The sequence below is a fragment of the Porites lutea genome, chromosome 12, assembly GCF_958299795.1.
Source record: "Porites lutea chromosome 12, jaPorLute2.1, whole genome shotgun sequence".
In the NCBI taxonomy this organism is placed as follows: Eukaryota; Metazoa; Cnidaria; class Anthozoa; order Scleractinia; family Poritidae; genus Porites; species Porites lutea.
Genome location: NC_133212.1, coordinates 4,672,926 through 4,689,714, shown reverse-complemented (window position 1 = coordinate 4,689,714; position 16,789 = coordinate 4,672,926). Strand labels below are relative to the sequence as shown.

The window sequence follows — 16,789 nt, the reverse complement described above, 5'->3', positions numbered from 1 at the left end:
AGAATTATGTGGCTATTTGTAATACAATGCATGGTATATCATCACAAGAAGTTAAAAGGGAAAAAGCTTAAAATGGATAAATATAGTCATCTGGTACAATACAGTCGATGAAAATTATGCTTAGAAAGGTACTTTAAAATTCCCTCATAATACTTAAATATTTGCTATTTTTCTTAAAGTTGCTTTCAATTGACATGTTGGTTAAGGTCGTACAGACAGTTCCACAGGCGAGTTGCACTCGCATGAAATGTTTGGAGACCCATGTTTGACCGGCATCTTAATACAGCCAAAGCATTATTGAAAGGAGATCGAGTGTTCTAGCTATGGGTATTTTGAAAATACGTTCTATGATTAGTGAAATAATCTGGACATTCCCCATTTACAATTTTGAACATCAGGCAAAGTTTCTTTACTTATAGTTATTAAATAGTATCATATAGTCAATCTGCAGCCTTTGTTGTTTCTACTGTTTCTACACATTCTACTGTCTGATGTGTTGCTTGTGTTTAAATGTTTGCACCACTTATGTGTCAACTAGCTGCTTCAGCAATGTTGATCAGTTCTTGAGCACTTTGTAAGTGATCAAGTAACAGTTCCTAATGCTCTCATCATGGGGATGGGTGTATAGTTCTCGCTGCTCTCTGTTTACGAGACTCCATCTTCCTGCTTTCTCCATTTCCTCAAATTTGGTGCGGTAACCAAGTTCTACAGGATCAAATGAGTCTGCACGTATGGAAAAAATAAATAGACCACCTAGGGAAAGATCAGCAACAGAAGATTAAAAACCATGCTGGACAAAAAGGTGGTGGAAAATGAATGCCTAGCCCACTTTAGGCAATATTTTCCACGCTTTTTTTCTAAATAAAAAAATTATTTTTCAGAGACAAGGTGATCAAACTGGTGATTGACAGAAACGATCAATCAACAGAACTTTTCCCATGATGCATTGCAGACATAGTGTTTAAAAAAGGAACAGTGCCGACATACGCAGTGAGTTCTGAAACTTCTCATTCTGTGATTAAATGCTTTGGGTACAGACAAGATTACATTTAAATAAAATTTTACTTTAAAAAAATCTTTATTTTCAAGACCGTTTCCAGGTTAGTTTGAAATGTCAGCTTTCTCCACCCCCTAAGTGGTAACCCGTGGGAAGAACGGGGCAGATCGTGATGGGTGGAGATGGCAGACATTGCAAACTATGTCCAGGCCTGCAAAACTGCTTTGTAAATTTCAAGACTTCAAGACTGGAGGAACGTTGGTCAATGTATTTAGCAGTTTTTAGGTTTCTTCTGGATACAAAACCATTACTATTTTCTTTCTAGTCATGATCTGAGCCATGTGAAGGTCAACTCCACTTCCTCCTCTCTACCTAAAGTAGGTTTTCAATGGCCTGTTGAGAGCCTAATGTATTCTAACCAACAAAAACAGCAATCTCCCCCACTCCTTGCCGCTAGGGATTTGATGTCCCTATTGACAAGAAGCAAAGAGACATTCTTGTATTACCTGGTCTTACATGACGGACACACTCATCCAGCGCTACCGGCTTTGCTTGTCCATAGACTATAGTACCTGCACACAGTGTTACATCATACTCGCCAGTCTGTATGTCATCAATGGAGATGTCACTCAATGCAGCACAGATATATCGCTTGTAAACATTCCTCTGTTTCGCTAAATTCAACATTTCTTCAGAAATGTCCAAGGCATCAATGTTCCTATACCCTTGCTGCACCAGCATTTCACCAATGATTCCTGTGCCGGCCCCAGCATCAAGGATTTTGATATCCTTGTTAGCTTCAGGGAAAATGTCTTGAGACCGCATGGCTTTATTGAAAGCCTCAACACACAGGACATGCCCTTTGTAACCAAGTTTGTTTGTATCCTAAAAGATAAAAAAAAATAGTATAGACAGTATTATGGCAAAACTATTTCATCACTATTACAGTCAAACCCCATTAATACAGGGGCACCCAAAGACGGTTTTCTCCTAATTGCATTGAAAACACTTTTTAGGTTATCCAGAGTACTTTTAGATCAGTAAAAATGTATTCTAAAAGGCGCTAAAAAATTTTTATCTGTTCGATCATGCTGGGGCAACTTGAGTCTTTTAGAAATTACAACGGCTTCAGTATTATTTTCCCAAAAATTTTAGCTGCAATATAAAGTTTTATGAAAGTGACAATTTTTCTGATTCCTCTCTGCATCGTATTTTCGATTCCGAAAAAGTTAGGTTCCCTTTCTCCATGAAAAATAGCTTAACCTGGGAGTGAAATGGGAAAAATTAAACTTCAGAAAACTGTAGGGAATTTATTAGATAAGCTTTGAAAATTGTACATGAATGGAACGGTCATCTAGAAGTTTGTAGCCTTCCCAAGCTTTAGAAAATTCGAGGCGATTTTTGCTTCTCCGAACAGATATTTCACAGAAAACAGCCATTGGGTGCCCCTGATTAATGGGGACACTGAGGAGGCCATAGAAAGTGTCTCTGTTGACTGGGTGTCCATATTATTAAAGAGGGTTGAATTTAGAGAAAATGTAAGGGCTTTCTTTTCCCTGGGACAAAACAAACTGTCCATAATAAAAAGGTGTCTGTCTTAACTGGGTGTCCGTTAAGCAGGTATTGACTGTTTACCAAGTTTATTTTCCCTCATTATAGTCTTGGACACCACTTTTGATGGTCTCTTTACTTACGGCAGGGACATGGCCGCGGGGGGTACTTTAGGAATTTCTGGGTGGGGATGTGCTGCTGGGACCCTCAAACCCTTAACCTATACCAGAGCTAGTTCAGCTGAATTTTGCTACTCAGGAGTATACTAGAGTAAACTCCCCAAATCCCCCCTATCCTAGAGTAGCTGTTTTCCAGAAACTACTGAGGTCACTAGCACTGTCTAGCCAAAACAAAACCCTATACCACAATCCCTAGTCTAGATAAAATCTTCAACCAACTCATCAGTTTCCTAGAAAATGATACCCTATTCTAGACCCAAATGCTCTATACGCTATCCTAGAGTAAACTGCTTGAAAAACCATACCCTTCACAACAGCACATACCTATATAGCCCATATATGGCAGTACTCCCGGGGACATGGCCTACGCCTCAAAATGCGAAATGACCATATTTAAAATTCAGACTAGGGACATACATACACCCCCTAAGAGAGCCTCTTTCATTTTTCTAAAAAGTACAACATACCTCTTCATAAGTTTTTGCCCAATCATCAAAAGTTTTTTTGGCATCCTTTAATGCTGACTTTGTGATCACTTCTAAAATTGCCTTGTTGTTAGGTGCAACAGCCATTATTAGTGGAAACCACCAACAAATTCTTGAAAAAAAGGAAAGGCAATATAATATTGGATTTACTCAACCATGTTGGATAAATACACAGGCGACACTTTGATGACCAGGCTAAAGGCTGAACCTTTTTTTAGCCTATGCATGCTGCTGCTGTGTTAAGCTGGAAATGGTCCTCTTTGATGAAATTCTCAAGAAGGGTTTAAGTGTTACTATCACTGACAAAGTCAAGGTCATACATCATCTCATCTTGGGTAATCTATTATATTGCTTATGTGCTGTAAACAAAGCTATAAGATCCTTCAGATTACTTAAATGTAAAATCAGTTCCCCTGTAGGACAACATTGATGACCTCAAATTCTTTGAACACATTGCCACTAAAACTCCCTGGCCTCAAACTGTAGGGTTTTTGTGACTGCTAATGGTGATAATCTACTGTGGTGGCACTGTGATTAGTCCAATCAAAGAGGGTGTAAACTGTTGATCATCTGATTTCAAAGCGTCTCCTCCCAATTCTCAGCACAGCTTCCCAGTTCCTCTGCCAAAACTTTGCTCACTCTAAATAATAATCAATCCCGCCGGCTACGTTCAAAAGGAGGTATATTAAACTAGTATCCACTGGAATAGAGAGGAGAAGTCGTTACATCACGTTGCCATGGTAGCAAAGTTTTTGGATGACAACAAATCAAAACGACACTTAAAAGTGGATTCAACTCTTTCAACTTCATCAATCTTATTCAATAAATTTCATTTAATTTGTCAAATGTTGGCAAAATTTGCTGGGTTGAATGCAAAAGGACCATCTCTAAGTTTAGAACAAAAAAATTTTTGTGTTGTGCTTACCTACTCCATAAAGTGGGCAAGTGAAATTAGGAAGTTTCATCCAGTCGTGCAACAATGGCTAAGAAATGTACAAAAAAGCGTAATGCACATGCAAAGTTGTTCTTTTGCTAATCTAAACCTATTGCTATTGTTGTGATCCAAAAATTTTGCTCCCATAGTAACGTGACGTCACACTTCTCCTCTCTATCAGTATTCCCAATGAAGATCCCAGGGGAATTGGACCATGTGTCTTCTTATAGGCCGCATCTGGGGATTATGGCATGACCCGCTTTGGGAAAACAGGGATACCAGCTGGTTTACAGAATTTGTCGTTTTTTCAGGCTAGCAAAGACGAAACCGAAGCGGGCGAAGGACGCGAGAGTCGAGACACACTCGAAGGAACACACGCCTGGCGTTTATCTTTGCTCGCCTTAAAAAAAGCGAAAAAATAATCTTGTTCTGCAGGCCAGCGTGACAAGGCAAGTATTACCGAAACAGAGAAGAGAATTCGGGCGCGCGAGAACGTGAAAAAGGTCTCACGTTCTTGCATTTTACATTACCTAGGCCGGTTTTTTGGAAGACGTCCATTCGTAGGTCATTCGTTCCATCCGACTGTTTCCGACCTTTATTTCCGACGAATTTTCGCGGTTCGGTCCAGTGCCCAACGTTCCCGGAATGCGGAAGATGTGGAATGTGTTCTAAACTGCCGGCAACATGGCCGACCTGACTGAACCGATGACAGCAGATCCTGCAAAACATCGTGAAGAGCTGCTTGAACGTCTCGATGCTCTGAGAAGAAAGGAAACCTTTTGCGATGTGACAGTTGCAGTGAACGGCAAGGAATTCAAAGCTAACAAAGTCGTTCTAGCTGCGGCCAGCCCGTTCTTCCTGTCGCTTTTGGAAAACGACATGAGAGAAAGAAACGAACAACGGATCGAAATCAAGCTTGAAGAGGCAACTGCTTCCGTTATGGAAGACGTGCTAGAATACATCTACACTGGAAATGTTTCCGTCACCGAGGAAAGCTGCCACAATTTGATCGCAACAGCGGATTATCTTCTTTTGCCTGGATTAAAAACATTGGCTGTTGAATTTTTGAAGGAGAAAGTGACAGTTCAAAACTGTGTCTTCAATTATTACTTTGCTAACAAGTATCGTTGTACCGAGCTGACAGAAATCTGTTGCAGCGTGATCAATTTGAATTTCAGTGATGTAATGAAAACTGATGATTTTTTGAACCTTGACATGAAGCAAGTAATGGAATGGGTGTCTGGTGATGACATAAATGTGAGAGCAGAGGAAGAGGTATTCACGGGAATTGTAGACTGGGTGTCTCACAACAGAAGCGACAGAGAAAGCTGTTTTCCTGATTTGATTCGCCAGATCCGCCTAAGACCTTCATCACAAGACATTCTACTAAAGAAACTTGTAAATGAAGACCTTGTTACTACGAATATTGAATGCATGAACTTTGTCTTGAGATCCATTACGGACTCAGATGAAAGTCTTTCCAGAGAACCAAGAAACTGCTTGAAGGTGCAAGTGGAAGGAATTTTTTTGTGTGGTGGCAGGAAGGCATTGTGTTATCTTCCCCAAGTAAATATGTGGTATAAAATGGTAGACATGTCTTTTGAACATCAAAACCATTCTCTCCTACTGGACCGGCAAAGGGTTTACATTTTTAGTAAGCAAAATCGGTGTCATTTAGTGGAGTACTATGTGCCTTCCACAAACCTCTGGTGTTCTTTTCAGTCTGGCTTTAAATATAATGAGCAATTCTGTAGTGTGTCAGCAGGGAGTGGTTATTCATTTTTGAATGCTTTAACTTATAATGAACATATTCCTTACATGTACACATATGACATTAATACTAATAAATGGAATATGCAAGAAGAATCGCCTATAAATCGATGGGGAGTCTGTGCCATATCACAGGGACACCACATTTATATAATAGGTGGTACTCAAGTTGGAGATTCCGTAGCTGCTGGAAATACTAAAGTGGAAAGATTTAATCCAAGTAATGAGAGTGTTGAAGAGGTTGCACCTTTGAATGAGGCAAGGCATGATGCATTTGGAGCAGTTATGAATGACAAGATATATGTTGCAGGTGGAATTCAGATGAGAGAACAAAGATGTATACTTCTCAACACATGTGAGGTATATGACCCATCAACCAATGAGTGGCATCTGATGGCAGGCCTCTGTGTACCACGTCATTCAGCAAGCATGGTCTGCTTTAAAGAAGCTTTGTATGTCATTGGTGGGTTAAAGAATACCAACAATCAAGTTGTAACCAGGGAGTTGTCTGTTGAAATGTTTGATTCTGAAATAAGTGAATGGAAAGAGAAGAGCACCATACCTGTTGGTGGTGAAACTGAAGATGAGAGAGAGAAACAGATACACTACAAAGCTTGTACTGCAACAATTCATAAAGATGTGTTAGTGGAAGAGAATCTCATTGACAATGTGACGGAGATAACACCATTGTCTTGTTAGTCAAGCCTTACTTTTTGACTGCAAGGCTTGTCCACAGCAAGTGGAGGAGTTACATAAGATTTAATTCATTTTGCTCTTATTCAAACCACCATAAATTTGTACTGTGAAAACTGGCAGACCTTATGCTCTTTCAATCTCTTTTTTTAAGGGTTGTATCTCATGATTTTGGCATGAGTTAGCTTACCTGAGCCCTAGAAGCAAAGGTCCCACATCAACCTTCTGAACACTAGTGTTAATATTTTTTTAAAAATCAAAATTTGGCCATGCTATTATGGGTAAAGTAAGTTCATTACCATATAACCTGATAAACTTCTTTTAACAAACAAGGTTTTGGAAAAGGAGCATAGTATGTACTCTTCTGTTTACGCATTTGTTCTTTCTTCAGACATTACCTTAATAGGTTCATTTGCCTACAAGTGCATACCAATGTAATACAATAGAATTTTGAACCCAAGTTTGAAAAAAACAATAACTTAGGAAATTTTTTGTTGTTTTTGCTTGTTGTTCAGCTGCTGAGTGATGTAATGGTGTTGACATTTTTATAACAGAAGAAACTAAACTTAAGCACCCCTTAAAGTTATGATGGGTGGCCATATTTTTCCAGACATCAATAGGCCATTTCCAAGCTGTCCCAAGCCTCTGTTTCATAACGAGGCTAAGTGTGAAGCTATTGATATGAAAACAATTTTTTTTCTCATGCAAGTAACAGTGGCAGATCCAGACCTTCAGATAAGGGGGCGGGGGGGGGGGGTCATCCAGACCCTGAGATAAGGGGGGGCTGGTCTCAAAACAAAATTTTTTCGGCCCTTCAGGCCTCATTTTGGCCTAAAAATAAGGAGGGGGCCCTCCCCTCAATCCACCAGTGAATAAGACTTGTTTTCACAAGAAAGGTTTTGCACTTAGCTTCATTTTTAAAGTGAGAGTTTTGGAACTCAGAAATGGCCTATTGCAGACATTACAATCATAATACTTTGTAAAGGATATATCTGTGTAAAGAATAGGAAAAACATTCATTGAATTTAGAGGTAATTTTAACATCCTTTCTTCCCAAGAGTCTTGAAGTCAAAAATCAATAAGATAATAATTTTCAGTTTGTTAAATACTGACTTACAACGGTTGTGATGGAAGAGGAACTGCTCTGATTAGCTTTTATTTGAATGCTATACACTTAGGATTTCATCACAAAATTACCAAATTTATGAGAACTAACATTTAGCTTTTATCTGTGATTAACTCTAGGGAGGGTGAAATAGTATTTGTATAGATAATAGCATGATTAGTAGTGATATTTGGCATAAATACCACGAGTGATATTTCAAAATTGTTATACGTAATTTTATGAGCCGTTAGGCGAGTGAAATTTGAGACAATTTTGAAATATCACGAGTGGTATTTATGCCAAATATCACATACAAATCATGCTATTATTTGTTTATGCTACTACCCGCAAAAGGTTGTAATTTTCACATGTAGGTATTTCAAATTAAGCTGAAATACCACTGCTGTAAGCCAATAAAATTGCAGAAATTTCTCATGTAGTAGTATAAACCACGTAATAATGTTATGATTAAGGAGACGAATGAAAAAGTAGTGGTTTACACTTTTTACTTATTTTATTATTTTCAAGTCATTACAGGATCGGGGGATGTGGCTTAAATTATGTTAAGCATATTTCTTAAATAGACACCTTCCCTGGGTGAATTCAGAAATTTCACAAAGCGGAAGGGGTGAGACTTGCCAGCCCTTAAACTATACATGTAGATTAAAAAAAGTACAATGTATTTTTTGGTAACAGAACTCCGAAAGCATCTGTATCCAAACAAGTAAAAGCTTTATAGACGACAGATGTTTTATACTTGGAATTCATTTACAATTTTTACTCAATTTGAGACAAAAATTATGGGGGAGAGAGGTTTGGGACCATCTAAATCAACCCATGGTTCCCCCAGCTTGTGTGGTAAGCATTCTAAAGGGAGAGGAGAATTTGAGCGCACCAGAACGTAAAGAGGGCCCCGCACATCCATGCATACCAGTGTATTCACCTTTCCCATTTTTTCCCCAAGAGTGACAAACATCAATTTTCTCTTAATAATATCTATACACAATCAAGAGAATAGGTTGTGAGAATTGATTAAATAATCAGCTGAGAAAAATACATTTCTTTTTTTATTCTCTTTACTTATTCTTTTTGGAAATGTATAGAGACCAGTTTGGAGAATTTGTATGTGGATTTTGGGGCTTAAAGGATTAAACGCCTCCCGAATGGGCTGTACTTTCTCCAGATAAATGCGGGAATGCTATCCATTTGGGATATATTGTAAGAAATCACAAGCGAGAGGAATGCGAAGCGAGACGTGCGAGCGGGGGTAGGGGGGAAGGATATAAAGCTCTCCTTTCGTCCACCCTTAGGACTTTACAAACGGGTGTTAACCTTCCTCACTAATGCAGCCAACAGCTAAATTGTGGAGGAACCAGAGGGGTGGGATTAGACATGTAAAAGGCGCGCTACGCTGCCACCTCAGTCCACATTAAATGTGATCAAATTTTGAACACACCTCGCTCACCCAGCTCAATGATGGCACAAAGGTAGATAAACTATCCATATCCCAGCCATATCCCTACTCTTTTTGAAAAATATGCAGTCTTGCCAAGCCCCAAAAGGGGTGTCTAGAAAACACAGACCTAGAAAACACAGACCTCAAAAACACAGACCTAGAAAACACAGACCTCGCAATTTAAAACATGTCATAAGACCTACACATTTGATGAAAACAGTTTACGCATGGCGCTTATTTTCGCTATAGTTTATGGCTACTGGCCATGGCATGCCGACTTTGCTTTTTGTTTTGGTCGTTTGACGCTTATCTAAAGCTATTGCTGGACTGGGCAACAAGAACAGGCAACAGCCAAACGCAGGCTTCCTTTGTTGGTCTAGGATCTATCGCGTGATGGAATGCCTCAGTCTTTTGAATTTTTGTATCTTTTCCCTTAAGCATTTTTTGTTTTGGAATATCATTAAAAATGTAAAGCCAAATAAAATATATGGACCGAGTAGTTTTAATGGTGTGAAGGAAATTGTTCGGAAGGCCCTGCAATTTTCGTGAATACAGTGAATACATCACACATCATCTTTATTAGCGACTCAACAGCTGACTAAAAAGCACAATTACTTGGTACATCCTGAGTGGCAAATTAAAAAACACCAGTAAATGAACATTAGTGGAAAAACCATGTTCATAGAAGTAAAGTTGTTGTTGTTTTACTACGTTATAAACAGGAACTGGACTACGTCGAAAACATCGCGGCCCGTTTTAAATTGCGAGGTCTGTGTTTTCTAGGTCTGGGTTTTCTGGGTCTGAGGTCTGTGGTCTGTGTTTTCTAGACACCCGCCCCAAAAGGCAAAAAATGTGAGATTCTAAACCTATAGCTGGGAAAAGTAGTGAGAAAAGTCGTGAGATGTCCCAAATTTCCTAGTGGAATGACTTTCAGTAGAGATAATGGATATTGGAATTCACTATGTCACTTTAAAGCTGGAGCAGTAACGATTTAGGTTTTGTAATTTCTATGTTTTGTTGGCACCATCTTTAAACAAGAGAAACAGAAAGTCTACACATTTGGTGGCAGCGATAGGCTGAAAGAATGTAATCAAACGCGCCCGGTAACCGTTTTCGTTGGGTTGAGCTGGCTATCTGTTGATATCTAACTTAAAAGCGAACCCTACAGCTCCAAAAGTTTTTGGAGTTTGACTTTTTGAGAAAGCATGAGAAATCAGTTGCCAACTCGTGAGAACGTGAGACATCCTTTAATCGTGAGACTCACAACAACGTGGTGAGACTAGGCAAGTCTGAATATGTCACGTGTTTTTTACGTCCTCTTCCACGGATGCGCAAGGATGAAGAAACAAGGCCAACGTCTATGTCCCCTACTCTTTCAGTCGTGCTCTTTTTGAACAATATGTCACGGATTGTTTACGTCCCTGCAAGGATAAAGGAACAAGGTCAGAGGCTTTATGTTACCGCCCTATGAGGCAATCATCTGAACTGAGAGCTGAGAAGGGATTTTAATCACAGGTGGCATGCGTCACCAGTCTTTTCAAGACCTTAGTTGCGCTGGTGCGGCGGGCTTTGAACCCAGATCCTCCAGCTCAGAAGACCCGCACTCCTCCGACTGGGCTAACCAGGCGGCTCCTTGGGCGGCTCCCTGCCCTCTCCCCACCTAGCCTACGTAGCAGGCGTTAAAGGGAGGAGGGGAAGGGTAAGAAAGAGAAGAAGGGAACGCCTGCTACCAAATCCTCGTCTTTTGCTTCTTTCATTTATCCCAGCTGTCGCTTCAACGACCAATCAGAATTAGGCGCGCGCTTTTCTGCATGACTTCCCTTCCTTCTCTCTCCAATCCCCTCTCCCTTACTACCTCTTCTTCCCTTTCTCACCCTTCCTCCCCGCCGCTTTAATGCCTGCTACGCAGGTTACCCCCCCCCCCCCCAACTTGCCCTTAGCAAAGAAGAACAACTTCACAAGAAAGAGCTTTTATTAGGGTCTTAGCATCTCAATAATAGTACTTTAACATGATACGCTCTTGAGCTCTAAAGACAACACATAACTCGGGTCGCTATTTTTAAAAACTACCATTCCTTTTCAGTGAAATATTAAAAAAATATTAAGTGAGAAATCCTCCTTACTCAATCAAGTATCAAGGTGCAATAAAAGAAGACAGGTGCAAATATCTTCAGTCCTGTATGGTGTCCTGATTGAAATACTAGGAAGGTTGAAAACCGAAATTTCGGGCAAATACACAACTTCGTCCCCAGGGCTTTTCTCTCAAAAAATGGCTGTGTGATTTTCGTTTTTTTAGATCTTTTGTTGTTTGATCGTTTTATTGTTCGTTTGTTTGTTTGTTTTTACCGAGAGGTTCTCTTTCTCCGATTTTTTTCCTTTCTTGCAATCATTTTGCCGTAAGGATCAGTCTACTGTTTTTCTTCTTAGAATTTATTAAGTTATTTACTGATCCTTCTTTCCTCACTGATATTAATGGTTTCCTTGTCCTATTCACATCCTCACCAAAGTGCGATCTTCTATAAAATATGAGTGAAGTTCTTGTTTCTCTCACCGAGGAAAATTGCCATGAGCTGATCGCAACTGCGGTCACTGCGGAGTCTTCCCGGATTAAAATCAATGGCTTGTTGTGTCTTGAAAAAGAAATTGGTGATAGATAATTATCTCTTCGGTTATTATTTTGTTGACAAGTATCATTGTGCAGAGCTGAAATTAAGCGAAATGTTTTAGGAGGATCAATTCAAATTTCACTGCTGTGATGTAAAGAGTTATGAAGAAGATATCAAACAATATTTCACCAGGGAGCATTCCTGAACAGTGCCGAAGAAGAAGCATCAAGGGAATTGTCAAGTGGGTGTCTCACAACCGGAGTGAAATAGACTACGAGCAGTCCCCCATTTTTCCTCAGGGATAGTAGAGCGACCGAAACGCGAGCGCGCGTGAAAATCACCCCACGCGAGAAAGGCGAGACGCGGTGTCGCCTTATCTCGCGTGGCGTGATTTTCACGCGCGCTCGCGTTTCGCTCGCTCTACTATCCCTGAGGAAAAAAGGGGGACTACTCGTAGTCTAGGAGTGAAAGGGAAAGCTGTTTTCCTGATCTTTTGCGGCAAGTCCGACTAAGGTCTTTGTCAAAAGATTTTCTTCTTAAGAAATTAGTGAAGGAAGACCTCGTAACCGAAAATAAAGACTGCCTTAACTTTGTGATGGGTTTATCGATTGACTACAACTTCTATAACAGATTCATAAGTAATGATGTACCACTGTCCAGTGTCTACTGGCAGTATTTTACCGTACAATTTGTAACCTCTAGTTTAGGTTTCTACTGGAGAAAAAACCCTAACCCCGGGGGGGGCACTTTAGGAATTGCTGGGTGGGGATGTGCCGCTGGGAGCCTGGAACCCTTAACCTTTAGCAGAGCTAGTTCAGCTGAATTTTGCTACCCTATACTAGAGTAAACTCCCCCAATCCCCCTATCCTAGAGTAGCTGTGTACCTAGTCTAGATAAAATCTTCAACCAACTGATCAGTTTCCTGAAAAATGATACCCTATACTAGAGGAAACTCCCCATATCCCCCTATCCTAGAGTAGCTGTGTACCTAGTCTAGATAAAATCTTCAACCAACTGATCAGTTTCCTGAAAAATGATACCCTATTCTAGAGCCAAACGCTCTGATTTATATACCCTATCCTAGAGTAAACTGCTTGAAAACCATACCCTTCACAGCGGCACATACCTATATAGCCCATATATGGCAGTACCCCCCCCCCGGGACCCTAACTTCCCATTTTAAAGTTACTGGGTGCCGGCTCCTGGTGATTTCATGTGATTTGGTCGGTAAGGGCGAGGAAGTTTCAGTCTATTTTTCAGCGACATTTTCATTAGCGTGGCCGTTGTGGGATCGTAAGGTCGCTGTCTACCTGTACCCGTTTCCCTTTGAATTCGTCTTCGTAAGAAGAAGTCGTCGTAGGTCGTAACCTCTCCTTACCTCTCCCAGCCGATTTTTACTGAGGGGAGGTAGCGGGGAGGGGGGAGGGACTGTACACAGGTTACCGAACGACTCCCAACATTCCTTTGTTCGGTCCAGGTCCCAATAGCGAGGTAGTAGTCTTTCACTTACGCCAACATGGCCGACTTGACTGAACCCATGACAGCAGATCCTGCAAAACATCGTGACCAACTTTTTGAGCGTCTCAATACTCTGAGAAGAAAGGAAACCTTTTGCGATGTGACAGTTGTAGTGAACGGCAAAGAATTCAAAGCTTACAAAGTCGTTCTAGCTGCGGCCAGTCCGTTCTTCCTGTCACTTTTGGAAAGCGACATGAGGGAAAGAAACGGGCAACGGATCGAAATCAAGCTTGAAGAGGCCACTGCTTCTGTCATGGAAGACGTGCTACAATACATTTACACTGGAAATGTTACCGTCACAGAGGAAAGCTGCCACAAGCTGATTGCAACCTCGGAGTATCTGCTTCTTCCGGGATTAAAAGCGTTGGCTAGTGTTTTTTTAAAAGGGAAGTTGACAGTTGAGAACTGTGTTTTCAACTATTATTATGCTGACAAGTATCATTGCGAAGACCTGAAACGAGCATGTCGCACGGAGATTCATTCAAATTTCACTGCTGTGATGGAAACAGAAGATTTCCTTAACCTTGACATAAAGCAAGTCTTGGAATGGGTCTCTAGTGATGACGTAATAATCAGTAGCGAGGAAGAAGTTTTCGAGGGAATTGTCAAGTGGGTGTCTTACAACAGGAGTGACAGAGAAAGCTTTTTCCTTGATTTGTTGCGCCACATCCGCTTAAGATCCATACCACACGACTTTCTACTGAAGAAATTGGTGAAGGAAGAACTCATAACAAGAAATTATGACTGCTTAAACTATTTGCTGGGGTCCATGGAGTCAATTTTTATTGCCACAGATGAAAGTCTTAGCAAAGCACCAAGAAATTGCTTGAAGGTTCAAGTGGAAGGAATTTTTTTGTGTGGTGGCAGGAAGGCATTGTGTTATCTTCCCCAAGTAAATATGTGGTATCAAATGGCAAACATGACTTTTGAACATGAAAACCATGCTGTCGTACTCAACCAGCAAAAGGTTTACATTTTTAGTAAACAAAATACAGAAAGTCAGTCTCATGTATTGGAGTACTATGTGCCTTCCACAAACCTCTGGTGTTCATTTCAGTCAGGCTTTGTGTATGATGAGCAATTCTGTAGTGTGTCAGCAGTAAGTGGTTATTCATTTTTGAATGCTTTAACCTATGTTGAACATATTCCTTACATGTACACATATGACATTAATACTAATAACTGGAATATGCAAGAAGATACGCCCATAAATCGATGGGGAGTCTGTACCATATCACAGGGACATCACATTTATATAATAGGTGGTACTAATTCTGTGGATGCCATAGCTGCTGGAAATACTAAAGTGGAAAGATTTAATCCAAGTGATGAGAGTGTGGAAGAGGTTGCACCTTTGAATGAGGCAAGGCACAATGCCTTTGGAGCAGCTATGAATGACAAGATATATGTTGCAGGTGGAATTCAGTTGAGAGAACAAAGATGTATACTTCTCAACACATGTGAGGTATATGACCCATCAACCAATGAGTGGCATCTGATGGCAGAACTCTGTGTACCACGTCATTCAGCAAGCATGGTCTGCTTTAAAGAAACTTTGTATGTTATAGGTGGGTTAAAGAATACCAACAATCAAGTTGTAACCAGGGAGTTGTCTGTTGAAATGTTTGATTCTGAAACAAGTGAATGGAAGGAGAAGAGCACCATACCTGTTGGTGGTGAAAGTGGAGATGAGAGAGATAAACAAATACACTACAAGGCTTGTACTGCAACAATTCATAAAGATGTGTTAGTGGAAGAGAATCTCGTTGACAGTGGACAGAAAGTTCCGTTGTTTTCACGAGTTGAACATTACCAGTAAGTTGTCACTGCAAGACTAGTCCACAGCAAGCAGAGGAGTTATGTATAATATAAGTTAATTCATTTCTCTGTTATTCAAACCACCATAAAATCACACTGATAAGAGTTCAAAACCTAACATGTTTTATGCTCTTTCAACTCTGATGTTTTTAGGGTTGTATCCTATAATTTTGGCATGAGATATAGCTGTAGGTCACCTCACCCCTAGCAGCAAAGGGCCCTTATCAATCCTCTGAACATTAGTATAAATTTGGCCACAGTAGTAAATATACTGTTTTGTTTACACAAATTTGTACTTCCCCAGACCCTACTGTGACAGGTTCATTTGCCTAAAAGTGCATACCATATAAAAATTTCAACACTAATAGATAATTCAGGAGCTGACCAAGAGGCAAAAAGAACACACAATTTCCTGGTCTATTTGTTTTTTTTAACTCTTTAAGTCCCAATGGTGACCGACATCAATTTTCTCCTAATGATACCAATACATTGTCAAGAGATTGGGTTATGAGAATTAATAAAATGATCACCAAAAACAAAATGCTTTGATCTTTCATCAAATTCTCTGAACACATTCATTGAGGAAATGTTAGAGATCAGTGGGGAGAATTTATTTCTGGATATTGGGGCTTAAAGGGTTAAAACTTGGATTCAAAATTCTATTGTAATGTATTGCATTGGTATGCATAGCCTGTGAGCAAGCTCTCCTGGGCGCTCTGGCGACGGGGCAGGAAAAGGAGGGAGAGCTTGCAACTACGTCTCTGGAATTTGAATATCTGCATGGAAAAAGTCAATGCGAAATGCTGATTGGCGGAGATGATATTAGTAATGATGTCATTACCCTTGGAGGGTGCTTTCACATGTTTTTCAAAGTTTGTTACATTCCCACTCGTTTCCGCTTCATGCTGATTGGCGGAAGTCTGACAGCTCAGTCAACAGAGAACCACAGGGGAATTGGAGGCGGAAATTGAAAAAAGGACTTGAGACTAGGCCATTCCCAAGTTCCTAAAACTGACACTAAGTACAAAACCTTTCTCGTTAACATAATTAGTCTTGCTTGCGTGAGAATAAAATTTCATTTTTTTATTATCCTTGTTTCTACAAAGAGGTGTGGAGCAACTTGGAAATGGCCCGCGATGAGCTCAACTACGCACTCGGCAAGTTGCATAATTTAGGTGTTTCATTTAACAGCTATAAGCTTAAAGAAGTGGTACAGCAATATGAGAAGGCAAATGCCAAGAGTCAGCTTTATCAAAATCGAGAGTGAGCCTTTTACTTATTCTGGGAAAATTGTACTATTATCTACTATTTCTTGATTTTACTTTTGACAGCAGCTCCCAGTGATTTTTAACAAGTTATGTTAGTATTCACTCGACCTTTCTCTACTCCATATCTATTGGCTAGAAAGTGAGCACCTGACATGCAAAACACTACGACTTGGATTTTAAGCTAAAAATAGATAGAATCGAACAGCTAGAATATGTTACAATGCATCTGTAATAGTACTCACCGTCACTCACTCGCTCACTCATGAAGTAGTTTTTCTAACTGAAGTAATAATCCGGGTAAGGTGTATAGCAATTTCTTTTGTTATGCGGCAACGGTGCTTTCCCCACATAGGAATGTTCTCATTTTTACACAGAGAATGCATAAACGTACATGAAGGCCCTTTACGCA

At 40.2% G+C, this 16,789-nt stretch overlaps 3 protein-coding genes across 3 annotated transcripts; 2 read left to right on the top strand and 1 right to left on the bottom strand.

The window, feature by feature from the left end:
- Positions 1 to 2: 2 nt before the first annotated feature.
- Positions 3 to 4,758, bottom strand: LOC140922128 (methyltransferase-like protein 27). The gene is made up of 4 exons (XM_073372148.1): positions 4,677 to 4,758; positions 3,195 to 3,324; positions 1,504 to 1,882; positions 3 to 753 (listed from the first exon to the last, which is right to left on the bottom strand). The coding sequence occupies exons 2-4, from the start codon at positions 3,297 to 3,299 to the stop codon at positions 557 to 559; spliced, it is 681 nt and encodes a 226-aa protein (XP_073228249.1). The 5' UTR covers positions 3,300 to 3,324; positions 4,677 to 4,758; the 3' UTR covers positions 3 to 556.
- A 72-nt stretch (positions 4,759 to 4,830) lies between these two features.
- On the top strand, positions 4,831 to 6,615 carry LOC140921945 (kelch-like protein 7). Its single transcript, XM_073371957.1, has one exon. The coding sequence runs from the start codon at positions 4,831 to 4,833 to the stop codon at positions 6,613 to 6,615; it is 1,785 nt and encodes a 594-aa protein (XP_073228058.1).
- Positions 6,616 to 13,292: 6,677 nt separating this feature from the next.
- LOC140921944 (kelch-like protein 40) lies at positions 13,293 to 15,113 on the top strand. The gene has a single exon (XM_073371956.1). It carries the CDS (start codon positions 13,293 to 13,295, stop codon positions 15,111 to 15,113), a length of 1,821 nt encoding a protein of 606 aa, XP_073228057.1.
- Positions 15,114 to 16,789: the final 1,676 nt, after the last annotated feature.